At 38.8% G+C, this 15,344-nt stretch overlaps 1 protein-coding gene across 2 annotated transcripts in view; it reads right to left on the bottom strand.

Moving 5' to 3' along the window:
- Positions 1-15,344, bottom strand: part of LOC114647101 (rho GTPase-activating protein 22-like) — a 245,640-nt gene that overhangs the window by 146,191 nt on the left and 84,105 nt on the right. The window contains exon 1 of one of the 2 annotated variants that reach the window (XM_051923800.1): positions 2,108-2,510. The exons of the other annotated variant lie outside the window; for it this stretch is intronic. Within the exon in view, the coding sequence (XP_051779760.1) occupies positions 2,108-2,159 (52 nt within the window). The 5' untranslated portion in view covers positions 2,160-2,510. Of the gene's footprint in view, positions 1-2,107; positions 2,511-15,344 lie in introns of those variants that run through there. 2 annotated transcript variants of the gene reach the window in all.

Genomic DNA, 15,344 nt, shown 5'->3' with positions numbered 1-15,344 from the left:
GCACACAACCACTCTCATTCACATTGGGCTTGTGCAGAGTTAATCCAAAAAGGGAATCTTTTGGGTAAAGGAGGAAATTGGAGCACTTGGTGAAATCCAGCATGAACACAGAGATCCTGCAAACTGCTCGTAGTTAATGACGAGGACAAGAATTGCATGCAGGTACCACATATATTTCATAAATAGGCAGGAAAGGCACCATATAACTGATACAATGCAAAAAATTCATATGCAAAAACTAGACCAAAAAAAACTTTAAATGGGAGTTGTTTTGCTTTTATTTAGCAAAAACTTCTGCCAATGGGGTAAACAAAATTTACTTGACAAGATTTCTTAAAGTTAGCCAAATAATTGTAAGTACACATTTTTTGATAAGTCAATATTTCTTACAATATGCAAAATTAGATTTAATGTCATGATGTAAATAATTTTCCACTTGCTTAGATTTCATTTTTGCAGCGTAGATAGATAGATAGATAGATAGATAGATAGATAGATAGATAGATAGATAGATAGATAGATAGATAGATAGATAGATAGATAGATAGATAGATAGATAGATAGATAGACAGAAACAAAAATACAGTGTGTATGGTCACCCTGTTATAAACTGGAACCCAGTCCAGGGGTTGTTCCTGCCTTGTGCCCAATGCATGCTGGGACAGGCTTCCCTGCAACCCTGCTCAAGATGAGTAGGTTTTAATATGGATGGATGGATGAATAATGTGTACAAGTACTGTTCTAAATAATAATTTGGTGGCTTATATAAAGGAACACTAGTTGCGCACACGCCAGTGACTGCTGGAGAGGATGTTCTCAGTTGTTATAAGCCTCACAGTACTACAGGTTATTTCAGGAGTGTCAAGGACCAGTTTCATGAATAGAGTAAGGTGGTACTAGAAGGTCTGCCATGCCTGCTGAATTCACCACTTTTTCTGTGCATAAATTTACTGCTTATTTATATAAAACTTAACAAACCCCATTGTGTATTACAGTAGATTATGTATTGTACACTATCACATACATTACACACACGTATAAAAATGCAGTATATATTCTATATAAATATAATTCTATGCATATTTATATACATATACGGTATTTATATGGCACACAAAAGGATGCCATATAATACAGAACTTGCAACAGGATGGCACTGCATGGAGGCATATAAGCAGACAAAAAGCTTCGTTAACATTTTATGAAGTTCTTCTCTAGCTCACTGCAGGCAGACAGACAATCTTCATTCCTTTGTCCACTTCGCCTTTCACGTTACTACTTAATGTTCATAATAACGCACAGTCGCTCACAGTTTCTTGACTGGGTGGCCTGATTTAAAGTTCTCGTTCACTTTCAGGACAAACCATTTTCTGTTTTGTGTGATAAACATGCAGTTTAGTTTTTGCTATTATGCTGCTCTGGCTGATAAATCAATCAAAACTAAATAAAAACATTGAAACATGCACTTACTCTGTAAATTGAGTAGCATTAGTAAGCTGATCTTGTACATTTTGTGTTTTTTGATAATCACTGACAGAAATCTGAAAATCTGTCTTTTGATATTAATTGTTAAGATAAGCAAGCAATAATTGGAGAATCAAGATGTTTTCTGATACTCTTTACATTTTATTTTCTTTTAGTATTAAGATTGTTATTTGGCTGCAAAGGTTGGTTTGGTTATTTCTCATTGACTTTTACTAAACCTTAAGAGTCTCAGAGCAGTGGCACCCTTGACGTGTTCTCTGTCTAAGACGTTACTAACAGCATTGTGACCAGCTGCCTCAGAAATTTATTGTGCTGGCTGAAGGATTATTTGTGCCTTTAGCCAAAGGATTGAAAGTACAAAGTAAAATAAAATGATCGGTACATTTAAGTATAATGAACTAAAATAAAGAAAGAATGTAAATGCCTGACAGAACAGAATAACTCTGATTTAAGCCTTTTGGATGCAGAAACTGCTTTAAGCCCCTTGACACCTACAGTACATCAAACTACTAACAAATACTGGCCAAGAAAAAAAAAACAGCAGAGGAATTTTAAAGAAAGTGGAACAAGTTAAAAGCAGCAGAAACAACAAAAACTTGTGGAGCAGGCATTGCTGAAGTACCTTTTAGCCGACGAGTGTGCCGTTTCTTGGCTTTAGAGCAGCGTAGTCCCATATCGTGTTCCAAAAAAAAAAAAAAAAAAAAATTTCCTACAGCTATGACATGACAACTGTATTTCCCGAGTCCAGGGAGGTGAGTTCACCTACATTTTGATGCCTAGGAGATTCGGTGCCAGCAGATGCCAGGGTAAACATGATGAGCAGCAGCTCCACATCACACAAGTCATTTATTCTGCCTCACTTGTTCTGCGCCTTTCCTTGTCTTCTCTTCTTTGCCTGCTTGGAGCTGCCTTCGGCTGCCCCCGCTCACACTTCTGAAAGATGTGCTGCAGAACTCCTCTTTGCCAAACATCCCCAAATACAAACAGACCCTGCTAATCAATCTGAGAGCCAAGGCTGAGATTCCCACCAGACAGTCACTTGTGATATGAAGACCTTCTGCACGTCTCTATTCCCTATTAAATCTAACTGCTCATTAATTATGTTCGTTCTCTTTGAAGAAAAAGTACACCAGGAAAGCGGAGGGGGCTATTGTGTGCTAGGCAGATGCCTGATCTTTTAGCTACAGGGCAAAAGTCGGGCTTTGCATGTCAAATTCTTACCAGTTTCTGAGAACTGTAAAAAACTGAACCCTGCTCTGCCATGACCATATGTGCAGCTAAAGAGCGTCAAGCTAAAGTGCAGACTAAACAGGCGCCCTGCCTTTTCTCTCTTTCACCCATTCAACAGAAACTACTTTGGACCCAGAGCTGAAACTCCAAAATAAAATAAAGGGTGACTTTGTGGGACACAGAGACTGAATTCAGCTACAATTTATGGAATTCATTACATCACATCAGGCAGCAACCACAACAGTACATGAAAAAAACTTGAAATATGTTGTTTTCTGCATGACTTCTGTGCATAGTAAGCTGTCTCAGAACAGCTGGCTGTGGCCTTGATGTCTCCCTGGCTCTCTTTCTGTCTCTTCTTTTGTGTCCCAAAGAGTGACTATGGAAAGACCCTTTCACATTTTATTGTTATACAGCATTGCATCTCAGTGGATTTATTTACTTATTTTTGACAATGATCAACAGAAAAGGACTCCTTAATGATAAAGTGAAAACAGGTCCCTGCAAAATGGGCTAAATTAATTACAAATAGAAAACATAAAATAGTTGATTGCATAAACAGAAGTCGGTATTTAGTAGATGCACCGTTGGCAGCCATGACAGCCTTGAGTCTGTATGCCCAGGTCTCTATCAGCTTTGCATATCTGGACCTTGCACGTTTTCCTCTGTTCTTCTTCCTCTAAACTGCTCAGGCTCTGTCACACTGACTGAGGATCACAAGTGAATGGCCTTCTCCAAGTCCAGCCACAAATTCTCAATTGGATTCATTTATAAAGCTTGTGTATGCAACTTCCCATGCAAATGTCAGGATTCATAAAAGAAAACTTGTCAGGGGATTAAATGTATATTTATGGCAACTCTGACCCATGCATACGCAAAATTTCAGAACAATTGGGAAATAAGGTTTGGGATTCCATAATAGGGATGTCCCGGCTGGGCAAGGTCCCTGGCTGTCTGCCACAAAGGACACCCTTAATCAATCCAAATCGTATTATGTGACATCATCCACTGTTGAATTCTGCTCTGTACTTGTAATATTTCTATTGCACTTGTAGAAAAATGGCCATTAGACATTGCAAAGATTTGGGGCAGCCACCCGTATAATTTTTCCCGGCTGCAAAACTGATTCAAAATCATAGACATGTTCACACAACTGAGCCCAAAACAGAACTGTCTTAGTATCAACAAGGTGGCGGCTTTAAAGGCCATTAGTGGAAATGATGTCATCGTGACCGGAACTGGAAGTGACGTCGTTGGCTGCCCCAGAGCCGGGTGGGATTTCCCTAGAATGGTCTGCAAGAGATCGAGAGAAAGAATTAGTGCACTTCACCACCCTCTGGTGCTGCATGGAATTACATGTACTCAGGCCCTTTAGTTGCCTCCTAAACACGCGTGTGAGACACTCTATTATATTGTATTGAGGATTACTTGTGTTCTGTTCTGTGTATTTTATTTACCCCCCTTTTCTTGACACCCACGGCACACCCAACCCACCTGGAAAGGGGTTTCTCTTTGAACTGCCTTTCCCAAGGTTTCTCCCATTTTTTTCCCTACAAGGGCTTTTTTGAGAGTTTTTTCCTTGTCATCTTAGAGAGTCAAGACTGTCAAAGGGCAGGGCCTGTTAAAGCCCTTTGCAGCACTCCATGCGTGATTTTGAGCCAAATAAAAATAAATTATATTGTATTGTATTGTAATCAGGGAAATGCAGGCAAATCAGCTAAATGACCACTCGCACACATAACAATTCGTATCACCGAGCTGTTATTAATAATATGCATTAATGTGACAAACATATTACACCTCAAATGTGATGAATATGATGTACAGACATCATTTTAGTTCCTTCTTAAGAGGGCCAATGCGGCATATTTGCACTGAAGAACTTTTTTGGTTTTTCATGAGTTTATGTCTGATATCTATAGTCACTTCTCAGAGAACTGGCTGACAGGTCAGGAATATCTCAGCTTCCATCATAATGGTTGTGCTGGAAGCCATTAAGTGACTGGCAAGGCGCTATATTCAGTTTTTGCCTGGTGTAGGGTCAATTTGCCTCAGTGTTCGGTTCTCCTGACTTAATCAGAGCACTATGCTGTGCTCGTATTGCAACAAGGGCACCTAGCGAGAGTGAAGCTGCTTTTTCCATACTATATATATTTATTTTTATAAATATTAATTAGATTTCTTTGTTTTATTGTCAACTTTAATGTAGAAATATTTTAATTAGAAAACCTTTTTCTGATAAGAGTGAAGGTTTGTTTTGCACTTTTGCTTAACAATACCCAGGTGATTTTATTTTTAGTATACAGTGGAACCTCGGTTCACGATATAATTCATTCCAAAACTCTGGTCGTAAACCAATTTGGTCGTGAACTGAAGCAATTTCCCCCATAGGATTGTATGTAAATACAATTAATCCGTTCCAGACCATACGAACTGTATGTAAATATATATATTTTTTTATTTTTAAGCACAAATATAGTTAATTACACCATAGAATGCACAGCATAATAGTAAACTAAATGTAAAAACATTGAATAACACTGAGAAAACCTTGAACAACAGAGAAAACTAACACTGCAAGAGTTCGTGCTATAGTGCTAGGAACTGCTCGCTAAAAACACTTTTTTTTAAATGAGTTTTAAGCACAGGAGAAAAAAATGAACATTTGAAAAATCCGTAATTTAATAAACCACCAAGAAAAGTAACATTGCAACAATGCAGGCTACGAACCGATCACTGTAAACAGAACTGAAAACAAAAACAAGCCTTTTCTACCTTATGCTTCCCTCCCTCTCTCGCTCACTCACTCTCTCTCTCTCGCGTGCGCGCCTGTGTGTGTGTGTGCGTGTGTCTCTTTTTTGCGAGCCTGGAGCGCCTGTGTGTCTCTCTAGCGGCTTCTGTGTGTGTGCACGCCTCTGTCTCCCGCACGCTCCTGTGTATGTGCGCGTCTGTCTCTCTCTCGTGCTGCCTGTGTGTGTGCGTCTCTCTCTCTCTCTCTCTCTCTCTCTCTCTCTTTCTCTCTATCTCTGGCGCTGCCTGTGTGTGTGTGTCTCTCTCTTTTGCGAGCCTGGAGCGCCTGTGTGTCTCTCGCGCACGCTCCTGTGTGTCTGAGTGTTTGTCTCTCTCTCGCGCTGCCTGTGTGTGTGTGGCTTTCTCTCGTGCTGCCTGTGTGTGTGTGCATCTGTCTCTCTCTTGCGCTGCCTGTGTGTGTGTGTATGTGGGTGTGTGTGCGTGTGTCGCGCTCTCTCACTCTCTCTTTTGCTTGCTGCACAGGAAATGCACAGGGAGAGACTGAACATGGACAAACCGAAAGGGAACCTGGCTTGTTCGTATACCAAGTTTGTGCTCGTAAACCGAGGCAAAAGTTTGGCGAACATTTTGGTCGTAAACCGATTTGTACGTGTACCGAGACGTTCGTGAACCGAGGTTCCACTGTACTTACATTTATTAGAAATGATCCTAGTACTGTATTAGTTAGTGATAATAATCCAAGTAAATGTGGGATATCTTTGATATATTTGGGATATCTGTGATTCATTTATTTTGCGGCAAAGTAACTTTGGCAGATGTGATGGTAATGTATGTAATGGCTGCCTTGTCAGTAAGGTAACTGGCTGAACCCTCAGTGTTTCATATGGCCTGTACTTTTCATTGTAACAGCAATCATGTCATTACATTTGCCAGGTGATAGTGGCTACCCGCTCAGATGGTGGTGCCTTACACCTTTCCCATTCCCCCATAGCACAAAGGAGAGTTTCTATAATGTCGTACCTGATCTTGTGCTCTCAGTTGTGGAGCACAGCCAGATACTTTTCAATGCAGGGGGCGGGGTCTCGACATGTCAGGAGGGAGCTTCTCTGCCAGCCAATAAAGTTCGACAGCATTGTGCTTAAATATGCATGATGTTGATTAGCATGCTACATATACGGATATTTCAGGTCAGTGTTTCGTGGCACACTCACATACACATATTTACAAGGTGACTATAATTTATAAATTGTAAATTAAGTAGAAATGTGTTTATGCCATGTTTAAATTTTTTTTTAACGTATACATTTTCCTGTTTTTTTGGCATGTGCATATTTTTACACTTGAATCCATGCAACATTTTATAACTGAGGCCCCAGGACATTAACATTGTTGTTTTAAGACCATGTTTGTGCAACTTTGACTGTATGCTTGGGATTGTTGCTGGAAAACAAACCTTCTCCCGAGGTACATGTTTCTTACAGACTGCTTGTATTTTGCTGCATTCATTTCACACTCTACACTCACAATTCTTCTAGGGCACGCTGCAGAGAAGCAACCCCACAACATGATGCTGCCACCACCATAGTGGGGATTGTGTGCTATTGATAATATGCAGTGTTTGGATTATGCCCAACCATGGCTTTTAAACTAATGGCCAAAAAGCTCAATTTTGGTCTTGTTAGACTATGAAACATTCTTCTAGCTGACTTCAGAGACTCCCATGTGTTTTTGGCAAACTTTAGCTCAGAGGCCATGCACATTTTTTAACAGCGGCTTTCTCTTTGCCACTTTCCCATAAAGCTATTCCTGGTGAAGCACCCGGTCAACAGTTGTTGTTTGCACAGACTCTCCAGTCTCAGTCACTGTAGTTTGTAACTCCTTCAGAGTTCTCATACGTATCCTGGAGGATTCCCTCACTAGTGTTCTTCTTTTACACTCAGTTTTTGTGGATGGCCGATTTACAGCTGTACCACACTCTTTCCATTTCTTAATGACTGATTTAACTGGAGTCCATGGCAGAGGTGTGACCAGAACATCATGTGTGGATGGGCATTTGGCTTGTCTGGGGAGGCAAAAAATATCCATCCAACCATCCCCATTTTTGTAGGGTGGTCAAATAATAATAACAACATAGTTATATAAAACATATAAAATCAAAAATTGTGGCATAAATCATAACCTATTGTTCAATAAAATGCTGAACTTATCCTTTAACTGGAGAAAAAAAATTCTGTTAAGTTCTGTCATCTCTAAATTGGTATGCTTCTGGAAAAATCACTGGATTGGAAATTATTATGTGTAGGAAACTAAAAAAGATTTATAAATGATTTTCCTCTACATTGAATGTAGGATTAGAGCCTAGAAACAAAAACACTTGAGAATGTTTCCGTCCAAAGCAAATTGGAGCGAACCTGAGAGGAGCACATACCAGAACTTCTAATCGCGACTCAGTAATATTTGGAAACACAAAAAAATGTGTCAAAAAGAAGAAGAATTCTAGAATGGCAGAGCCAGTCTTCATCTAAATACAATTGAAATGTCGTACATGCAAGAGAACTCTTGGACCAAACTGAGAAAAGGATCCTCTCTGTCAATATGAGGGGAAGACAAGAAATACGAGGGTTAGTCAAAAAGTGAAAGCAATTTCAAAATTACACTGTAGCCACAATGGATTGAAGCTGATGCAATACAACATGTTCATGGTGGCTTATAATAATAATGATAATACATTTATTTATATAGATAGATAGATAGATAGATAGAGATAGATAGATAGATAGATAGATAGATAGATAGATAGATAGATAGATAGATAGATAGATAGATAGATAGATAGATAGATAGATAGATAGATAGATAGATAGATAGATAGCACCTAATCATAGATTTACATGCAACTCAAGGTGCTTTCCACAGATTAATCAACAAAAACAATGATATACCACATTAATTAATACTGTGATAATCTGTCAAAAATGTAAGTATACTAAATACAAAATCAACCGGATATTTTTAAGCAAAATTTAACCACAACCACGTTCAGAAAGTGTCGGAGTGGCATTAAGTATTTTTTGCATCGCATTACTATCTTCGATGGCCATTTATGGCCGAAAAAGCATTCATTATACTAAGATTTACATTCGTTAAAATTAGATCTGTTTAATATGATATTCTATTAACATTTGTCCAGGCCCAAAAAATGTCCGAAAATTTTGTTACTTCGGTATTCGCTATAACGTGATTTAACCTCTACATTTTACCTAGGTATATCTACATTGCAACCCATTGAGTAGAAAGAGTCTGATGTTATTAAAGTTAGTGAAACAATACAAAAGCAACTAAAACAGTCCATAGCACGTTCTGCTGATTTAGACTGTAGATGAAGTTCTTGATTCCAGAATGTGATTGTTTGACCAGCTGACACGGAGGAGAGGAAAACAAAAAACTCCTATGATGGGGCATAGGAGATAAATCAATTTCTGGAGGGCCATGGTCAGAAGACAGAAATTAGCAAATCTAATAGTTAGGTCTGATTGTAATCTGTTTCTGCATCATGAAAGTCAGAATGACCTAGGCCAGCTGGTCACCCACCCTCCACTGTGCACAGTTATGAGTAATTCAGACATGCATCTAGTTGAAGCCAGGGTCAAATTAATCTGGATGCTCTGTTCCAGGATTGCACCATTGTTAAACAATACACTTTAGCCAGATTTCTTTAGGCAGAGGGAGTGAAACCTGCCGAAATTCCATGAAGATTGTGGGCCCAGTATAGATTTAAAAACAGCATGATTCAATGAAAAGTTTATTAATTGGTAGAAAGGTTTAACACAGGCTAAGAGACCCATTTTGCTCTTATATGTGAAACCTGTAATGAGACATCTGCTGAATGAAGACTCAGATATTGAGGCAAATCCTTATCCTTAGCTTGCTTGGGCCTCACTGTGTTTTTGTCATGCATTTCTAACTTTGCTACATTACTTCCCTATTAGTTCAGCCCATGAGGAAGCTTCGCTAGATTTGACATAACAGAAGATGAAATTGTAGCCAAAAAATAGTCTTAAACACTAGAATCCAAAACAGGTGAAACAGTACAGGAACATTTAAGATTAAAGAGTGCACGCTGAGTAGGGGCTAGAAGTGATTTATGACAAAACAGCTCACAGCCGAATGCAGCATTATATAGCAATTGCCTGAAAACTTCTAGTGGGAAAGAGACCAGGGAGAAAAAAGCACACAAAAGGTGTAGGGTGGGCATTCTGAGGGGGTGGCATGACAGGTAATTTTTTTTTTTACTCACTTGAAGTTAATTTTTGTGTAGTCATTTAACTCATGACTTGTTTTTACTTTTGTACCTGCACCAGGTCCAGTTGCTCTTGCCTGTACAAATTATTGAGAATTGTTCTCCTGGTCATGGCAGCATGTCCTCCAGCTTTCTTCCACAGATTTTTGTCCTTCTCTTTGACAGTTCCATTAAGAATTCTTGCCTACTCTTTCTGACAGAAGGCCTCTATGCTTTTGTATAACCTGATGGCCACTTCTAGGGTATGGATAAGCACGCAACAGCAAGTGGGAGGAAATGTACTTGAGGTGGCCTGATATCATGTAGTTTCTTTTTACATTTATTAGAAAGGTTAATTTAGAAATTCATCCTTTGCTGTGTGTCTAGTTGCTCTCTTAAGAAGCGATATTAAAAATCCGAAGGTTAGCAAGACAAGATCCAAAGATGGCACATTATAATTATCCACAAGTAAGCACAGGTTTTGTTTAACACACTTGTTTTTGTGACCTGTTTGAGCTCAAGTTAAAGGCACCAATAGGTTTTCCAGCCTTTGAAATGTGACTTCAAAGTCACGCACTTGCCTATTAGCAAATCCTTTTCCAGCACTAAAACATCAGGCTCTCGTAGGAATGTTTCAAGATGAAAATAGTTTTACTTTCATAAAATGCTTCCTTTAGTGTAACTAAAAATTACCACAATTGAAACAGTAATGACTGAGATCATGGTCTGCCCTGTCCTGAGATGTTTCCTACCCTGGGTTAGGGGATAGCTTATTGCCCCATGTAGAGACTGAACTGAACTAACAAGGTTGTAAAATGGAGACAGAGATGAGTGATTATGGTGTTTGAGCTGCAGATATAAATTGGAAGGAAGAGAAGAGCTCAATTTTATGTCAATTTTGATGGACACATGCTGTCTTTCTATTGAAAAGCTTTAATGTACCAGCTTTGGCAAGACCCACACTTGCGTTTGTCTTCCTCAGTGTCTGAGGTGTTTAATCATTTTACATGTTAAAACTTTACTCTTAAATTAAGAAAGACAGCTCCTCTCATTGCTTAATAATGTCCTTATTTAATAATTGCTTTAACTGTCCTGTTTGCATATACTATTGTTTAGATATTTCAGTATGTTTTGTAACAAAGTGTAAGGCAACAACACTATCTCACGGTTAAGACATGCCATTTAACACCTTCTTATAGTCTTTTATATTTTTTTCCCTTTTCTTCCTTGACTATATTGAATCAACAAGCTAATTAAAAGGGCCAGCTCAGTTATGGACGCACTCTGAAGCCTCTGGAGGTCATAGAGAAGGAAAGAATTAAGGCAAAACTGAGTGCCATTATGAACAATGCTGCACATCCCCTGTCTGACACAGTAACACTAAGGATTTTCAGTGAACAAATTCTTCAGCAGAAGTGTGTCAAGAAACGCTACTGGGGCTCTTTTATACCAACAGCAATAAGCCTATATAAAGTCTTACTGGGACTGAGTCAGAAGTTTTCTTTGTTTTTAATTTTTTTCCTTTTTTGTCATTCTGGTGTATGATCAAACCATAGTGTGAGCGTTGTAACAGTAGGGGGCACTATCGCTCCCTTGAACCCTCAGGTACCACGCCAAACACCAGGTAAAAGTCCAATATCTTGACTTTTTATTATAATACTGTGCACAAAGTACCCTCCACTCCACAATACTCATACAATTCACAATAATCAATAAACAATACACAATCCTCCACTCCCAGACACTTAGCCACCCTTCCTCCCAGCTTAGCTCAGCATCTGGGATTTCCTATGGTCCTTTTATATCTCCTGACTCGGAAGTGGATCCACCCTACAGACTATGTGATTCCTTATTCCTTCCGGGTCAGATAAAAAGTCCTTTTCTTCATCCCGGAAGCACGTTGTTCCTTCTGTTCATGTGACCAGGACGCACTTCCGGGTTATAGGGCATGTAGAATTCCCTGAGCCTCCCTACAGTGTCTCCTGGAGGTCCCCATGGTATCCAGCAGGGCTGGTTGTAAAAACTACAAGGCCCATGAGGCCCTGCTGGCATTCGGGGAAACTCTATGCTGCTGGGAGGGCTCCATCTGGCGGCTTGGAGGTGTGGGCAGGAATATATTGCCGGCCACCCCTCACAGCGTATAAACTGTATATATACACAGTATTTATTTATCTATTTATGTATTTATTTAGTTAAAGAGCATCTCTTAAAAGCCAAATTTCCCCTGTGGGAAAAATAAAATTCCAACTATCTATCTATCTATCTATCTATCTATCTATCTATCTATCTATCTATCTATCTATCTATCTATCTATCTATCTATCTATCTATCTATCTATCTATCTATCTATCTATCTATCTATCTATCATGTGCTTTATTTTTCTTACAATAACACATTCTACGTCATGTTTACTTCTGCTGAGCAGATGAGCCGCGTGGTGAAAGAATCATACTCAACACCAGACCAGCTTTCTTAACACCACAGCAGGGAGACACCAATTTACCTCAAAGGACTCTTATGTACCGAGTTGCAATAGTATAGTCTGGTCCAGATGTAACTATGCAATTATTGTGCTGCATTGCATTAAAAGTTGCATAGTTAGATCTGGTCCAGCCTGTAGGATCTCCCTTCTCTCTAATCTTGCCACTTTCCAGATATTACTCTGATTTGTATTGTAGATTTAAATCCTGAAAAACAGGAAGGCTAAGCAAAAACAAGTGAAAGGTCCTTGTACATAGCAGTGTCTCCATCTGACTGGCTTGCATCTGACTGATACAGTTGTCAACCTAAATCAAAATGTACATAAGTTCTTCATGGACAAAGCAAATGGAGGAAAGAGTGGCCGCTGAAGCAGTAGTCTCTCTGTCCCAGACATCAAAGTGAAATAAAGGTCTATGGATTTGTTGGAAAGTTTGTTTCAGAAGGCCACTTGGCAGTCAACCTTTCCTCAATAAACAGCATCTTCTCTGAGGTAGCCAAGGTAAGATTTAGCGGTGATATTAGCACCATTTTTCTTCCAGAGAAGCTGACAGAGTTTAGTATAATATAAATCAGGCGGTTGCACAAGATTATGACTGCCTAATAGAATAACATTCTACTGTATGTATTGAAGTGAAGCTTTATGCACAGTATATACAAAGACGTTCAAAGGAATACCCCATCCAAAAATGATATTTTTTCTATATGTTGCTTACCCAATGTAGGTTGCACTGACGGCTAATCTCATGTTTTCAACAAAGTTTCTGATTGAATAGTAGTGTCTATGGTGACCAAATCTGGAGAACAGCAAACATTATCAAAAACTAGTGAAAAACTCTCATGCTACTCATGTGTCATAATGCACATGTCAGGTCATCCAGTCATTTGCTCCCCAAATCCCAAACTAAAATATTGTTAAATATTTTTGCCTTTTTGTTAAATAAATCACTGCTGGAAAACTCTCCTGTGAACAAAGTTTGAACAAGCATTTTTTTGAATGGCAGTTTGTGAAATTGCACAGGTGAGTTGACCTTCTGCTAGTTGATATCATTGTCTGCCCTGTAGATATCATGGGGAGCACAGTGTTTGGCAATGAATACGCTGTTACTGGGTAGGACTCCTGACCAATGAATGAGGTGGAAGGCAGGTCTTCAATGCATATGTGTTTGAGCCTGTTCCATTTTAGTTCATGAAAGCATTTTCTGTAAGTGATATTTTAGTAAAAACACCTGATGTAGGGACATTGTAAGCATGTGACTGGAGGACTTGACATGTGGATTATGCAACAAGAGTAGCACAACATTTTTCCATGGATGATTTTGATTTTGTTTAATGTTGTCTAGCGCTGACAAGTCAGCAGAATACAAGTCAGGCGCAGATACTAGGCTTGAGAAATTTAACAGTGTGAGGGCTTTATACGTTGAATGTGACAGGCAGTGACAGATGACTGTGATGGGATTTTATAAATGGATTCAATTATGAGACAGACAACAGAAGTAAACTATTAAAAGATAAGGCAAAATCATTGTAAAAGGTCAGAGGAAGATGTCAGAAGAAGTAAGAAGTCAGAAGAAAAAGGTTGAACATTTGAGTGAAAAGGCTACAAGGTTAAGCACTTATCATGGTCCAAGGTTGAGATATGAAGAGTGGCTAGTTGTGCACAAACCTCATGAGCCAAGTCACATACAAAGCGTTGGCTGGTACATCATTGGCATAAAGGAAAAACATTTTCAAAAGCATAGACAACAGAAAACAAGAAATTAATATTTGGTTAGTCTCTTTCCTTCATAGGTAGTCATACATTAGTGCTTCTAGAGAACTATTCCTTTCTATTAAATTGTTGACATTTAAAAGATCTGTACTGATAGGCCATGTTATTAACCCTAACAGGCAAGCCTTTGAAATACTTGGCCATTACCACTGCCTGTGTGGCTTTGGCTAGAGGCAGGCTTTGTGGCTGAAGTTACATTCATCCAGCATGCTTTCAGTTACTTACCTGTTTTCTCTAACACAGCCAGCAGAACAATTTTCAATTTTTCAAAATTTTCTGCATCCTCAGGTTCATAAATCAACATATATTTTTTCATTTAAATTGCTTTCTCTGTAAAACTCAACTATCAAGAAAGAAAAACTGTCAAGAAAGCGTAACGACCCAGTTCCACGTTTATTGCATTTTTTTTTGTTAGTTTTCAAGCCTGGCTTTTGCTCTGGAAAAAGCACAAAAATAGCTTTAATATGAACTGTTAATGATGCATTAACATCCTCTAATGTAGGAAACGTGGTGGTTACTTTGCTGCCATTACTCAAGCGAGGCCTCTTCCCACAATACTGTAGATCCTCCTGTCTTAACGTAGAGGCTTTAGGCTCCTACTGGATTATCATGCACTCTTCTCTGCAGGTATACTGTACATCCTTCTTAACAAACTGTATTGGCAAAGATGTGAAAATTGTGCTTCTTTTTTTTCTCAGTGCTAAAAGTGGAAATCCACAGTGTTTAGGTTTGGAAATGAATGTAATGCCTTATTTTCAGACAGTTCCCATTACTCTTTTTCACATTACAATTAATTAAACACAGCAGAAAGTCTCCAAATCTGAACTCTGGTCACGCTACGCAAGTCCTCTAGCTACTTTATTCACTTCCGATTTTACAATCATCCATTCTTCAAAATCCTTCCTTACTTTTCTAAAAAGATAAATGCTTATGTACCAGCTTGGTCTCAGCAAACATGAGATGAAGTTTGTTGTTCAAGGATAAACTGAATTACCTTTGGCAAATTGAGAATTTTACGTGACAAATGGTCCATTGGTCCCAGCATTTAAAATAAAGCTGAAGACCCTTTACTTTAACAGTGTTTTTCTCATTCCAGATCTTCTTGTATCCTTGTACATAATACTATGTTTATATCTGGATTATCATTATAATTATGTATTTTAACTCTTTTGATGAGTAGAATGATAATACAGTGGTTTATTCTGCTGCTTCATGGATGTTGGACAAGTCATTTAAAATTTGTCCTCATGTCTTCATGGTTTGTTCTCCAGTACTCCTCGCATAACCCTAAAGGCATGCTAGGTAATTTAACTGGAAAGTCTAAGTTGACCTTGTGTGTGACGGCCCT

The sequence above is a fragment of the Erpetoichthys calabaricus genome, chromosome 2, assembly GCF_900747795.2.
Source record: "Erpetoichthys calabaricus chromosome 2, fErpCal1.3, whole genome shotgun sequence".
NCBI classification, from domain to species: domain Eukaryota; kingdom Metazoa; phylum Chordata; class Cladistia; order Polypteriformes; family Polypteridae; genus Erpetoichthys; species Erpetoichthys calabaricus.
The sequence above is the reverse complement of the archived record's forward strand: the minus strand, read 5'-3'. Positions and strand labels throughout refer to the sequence as shown.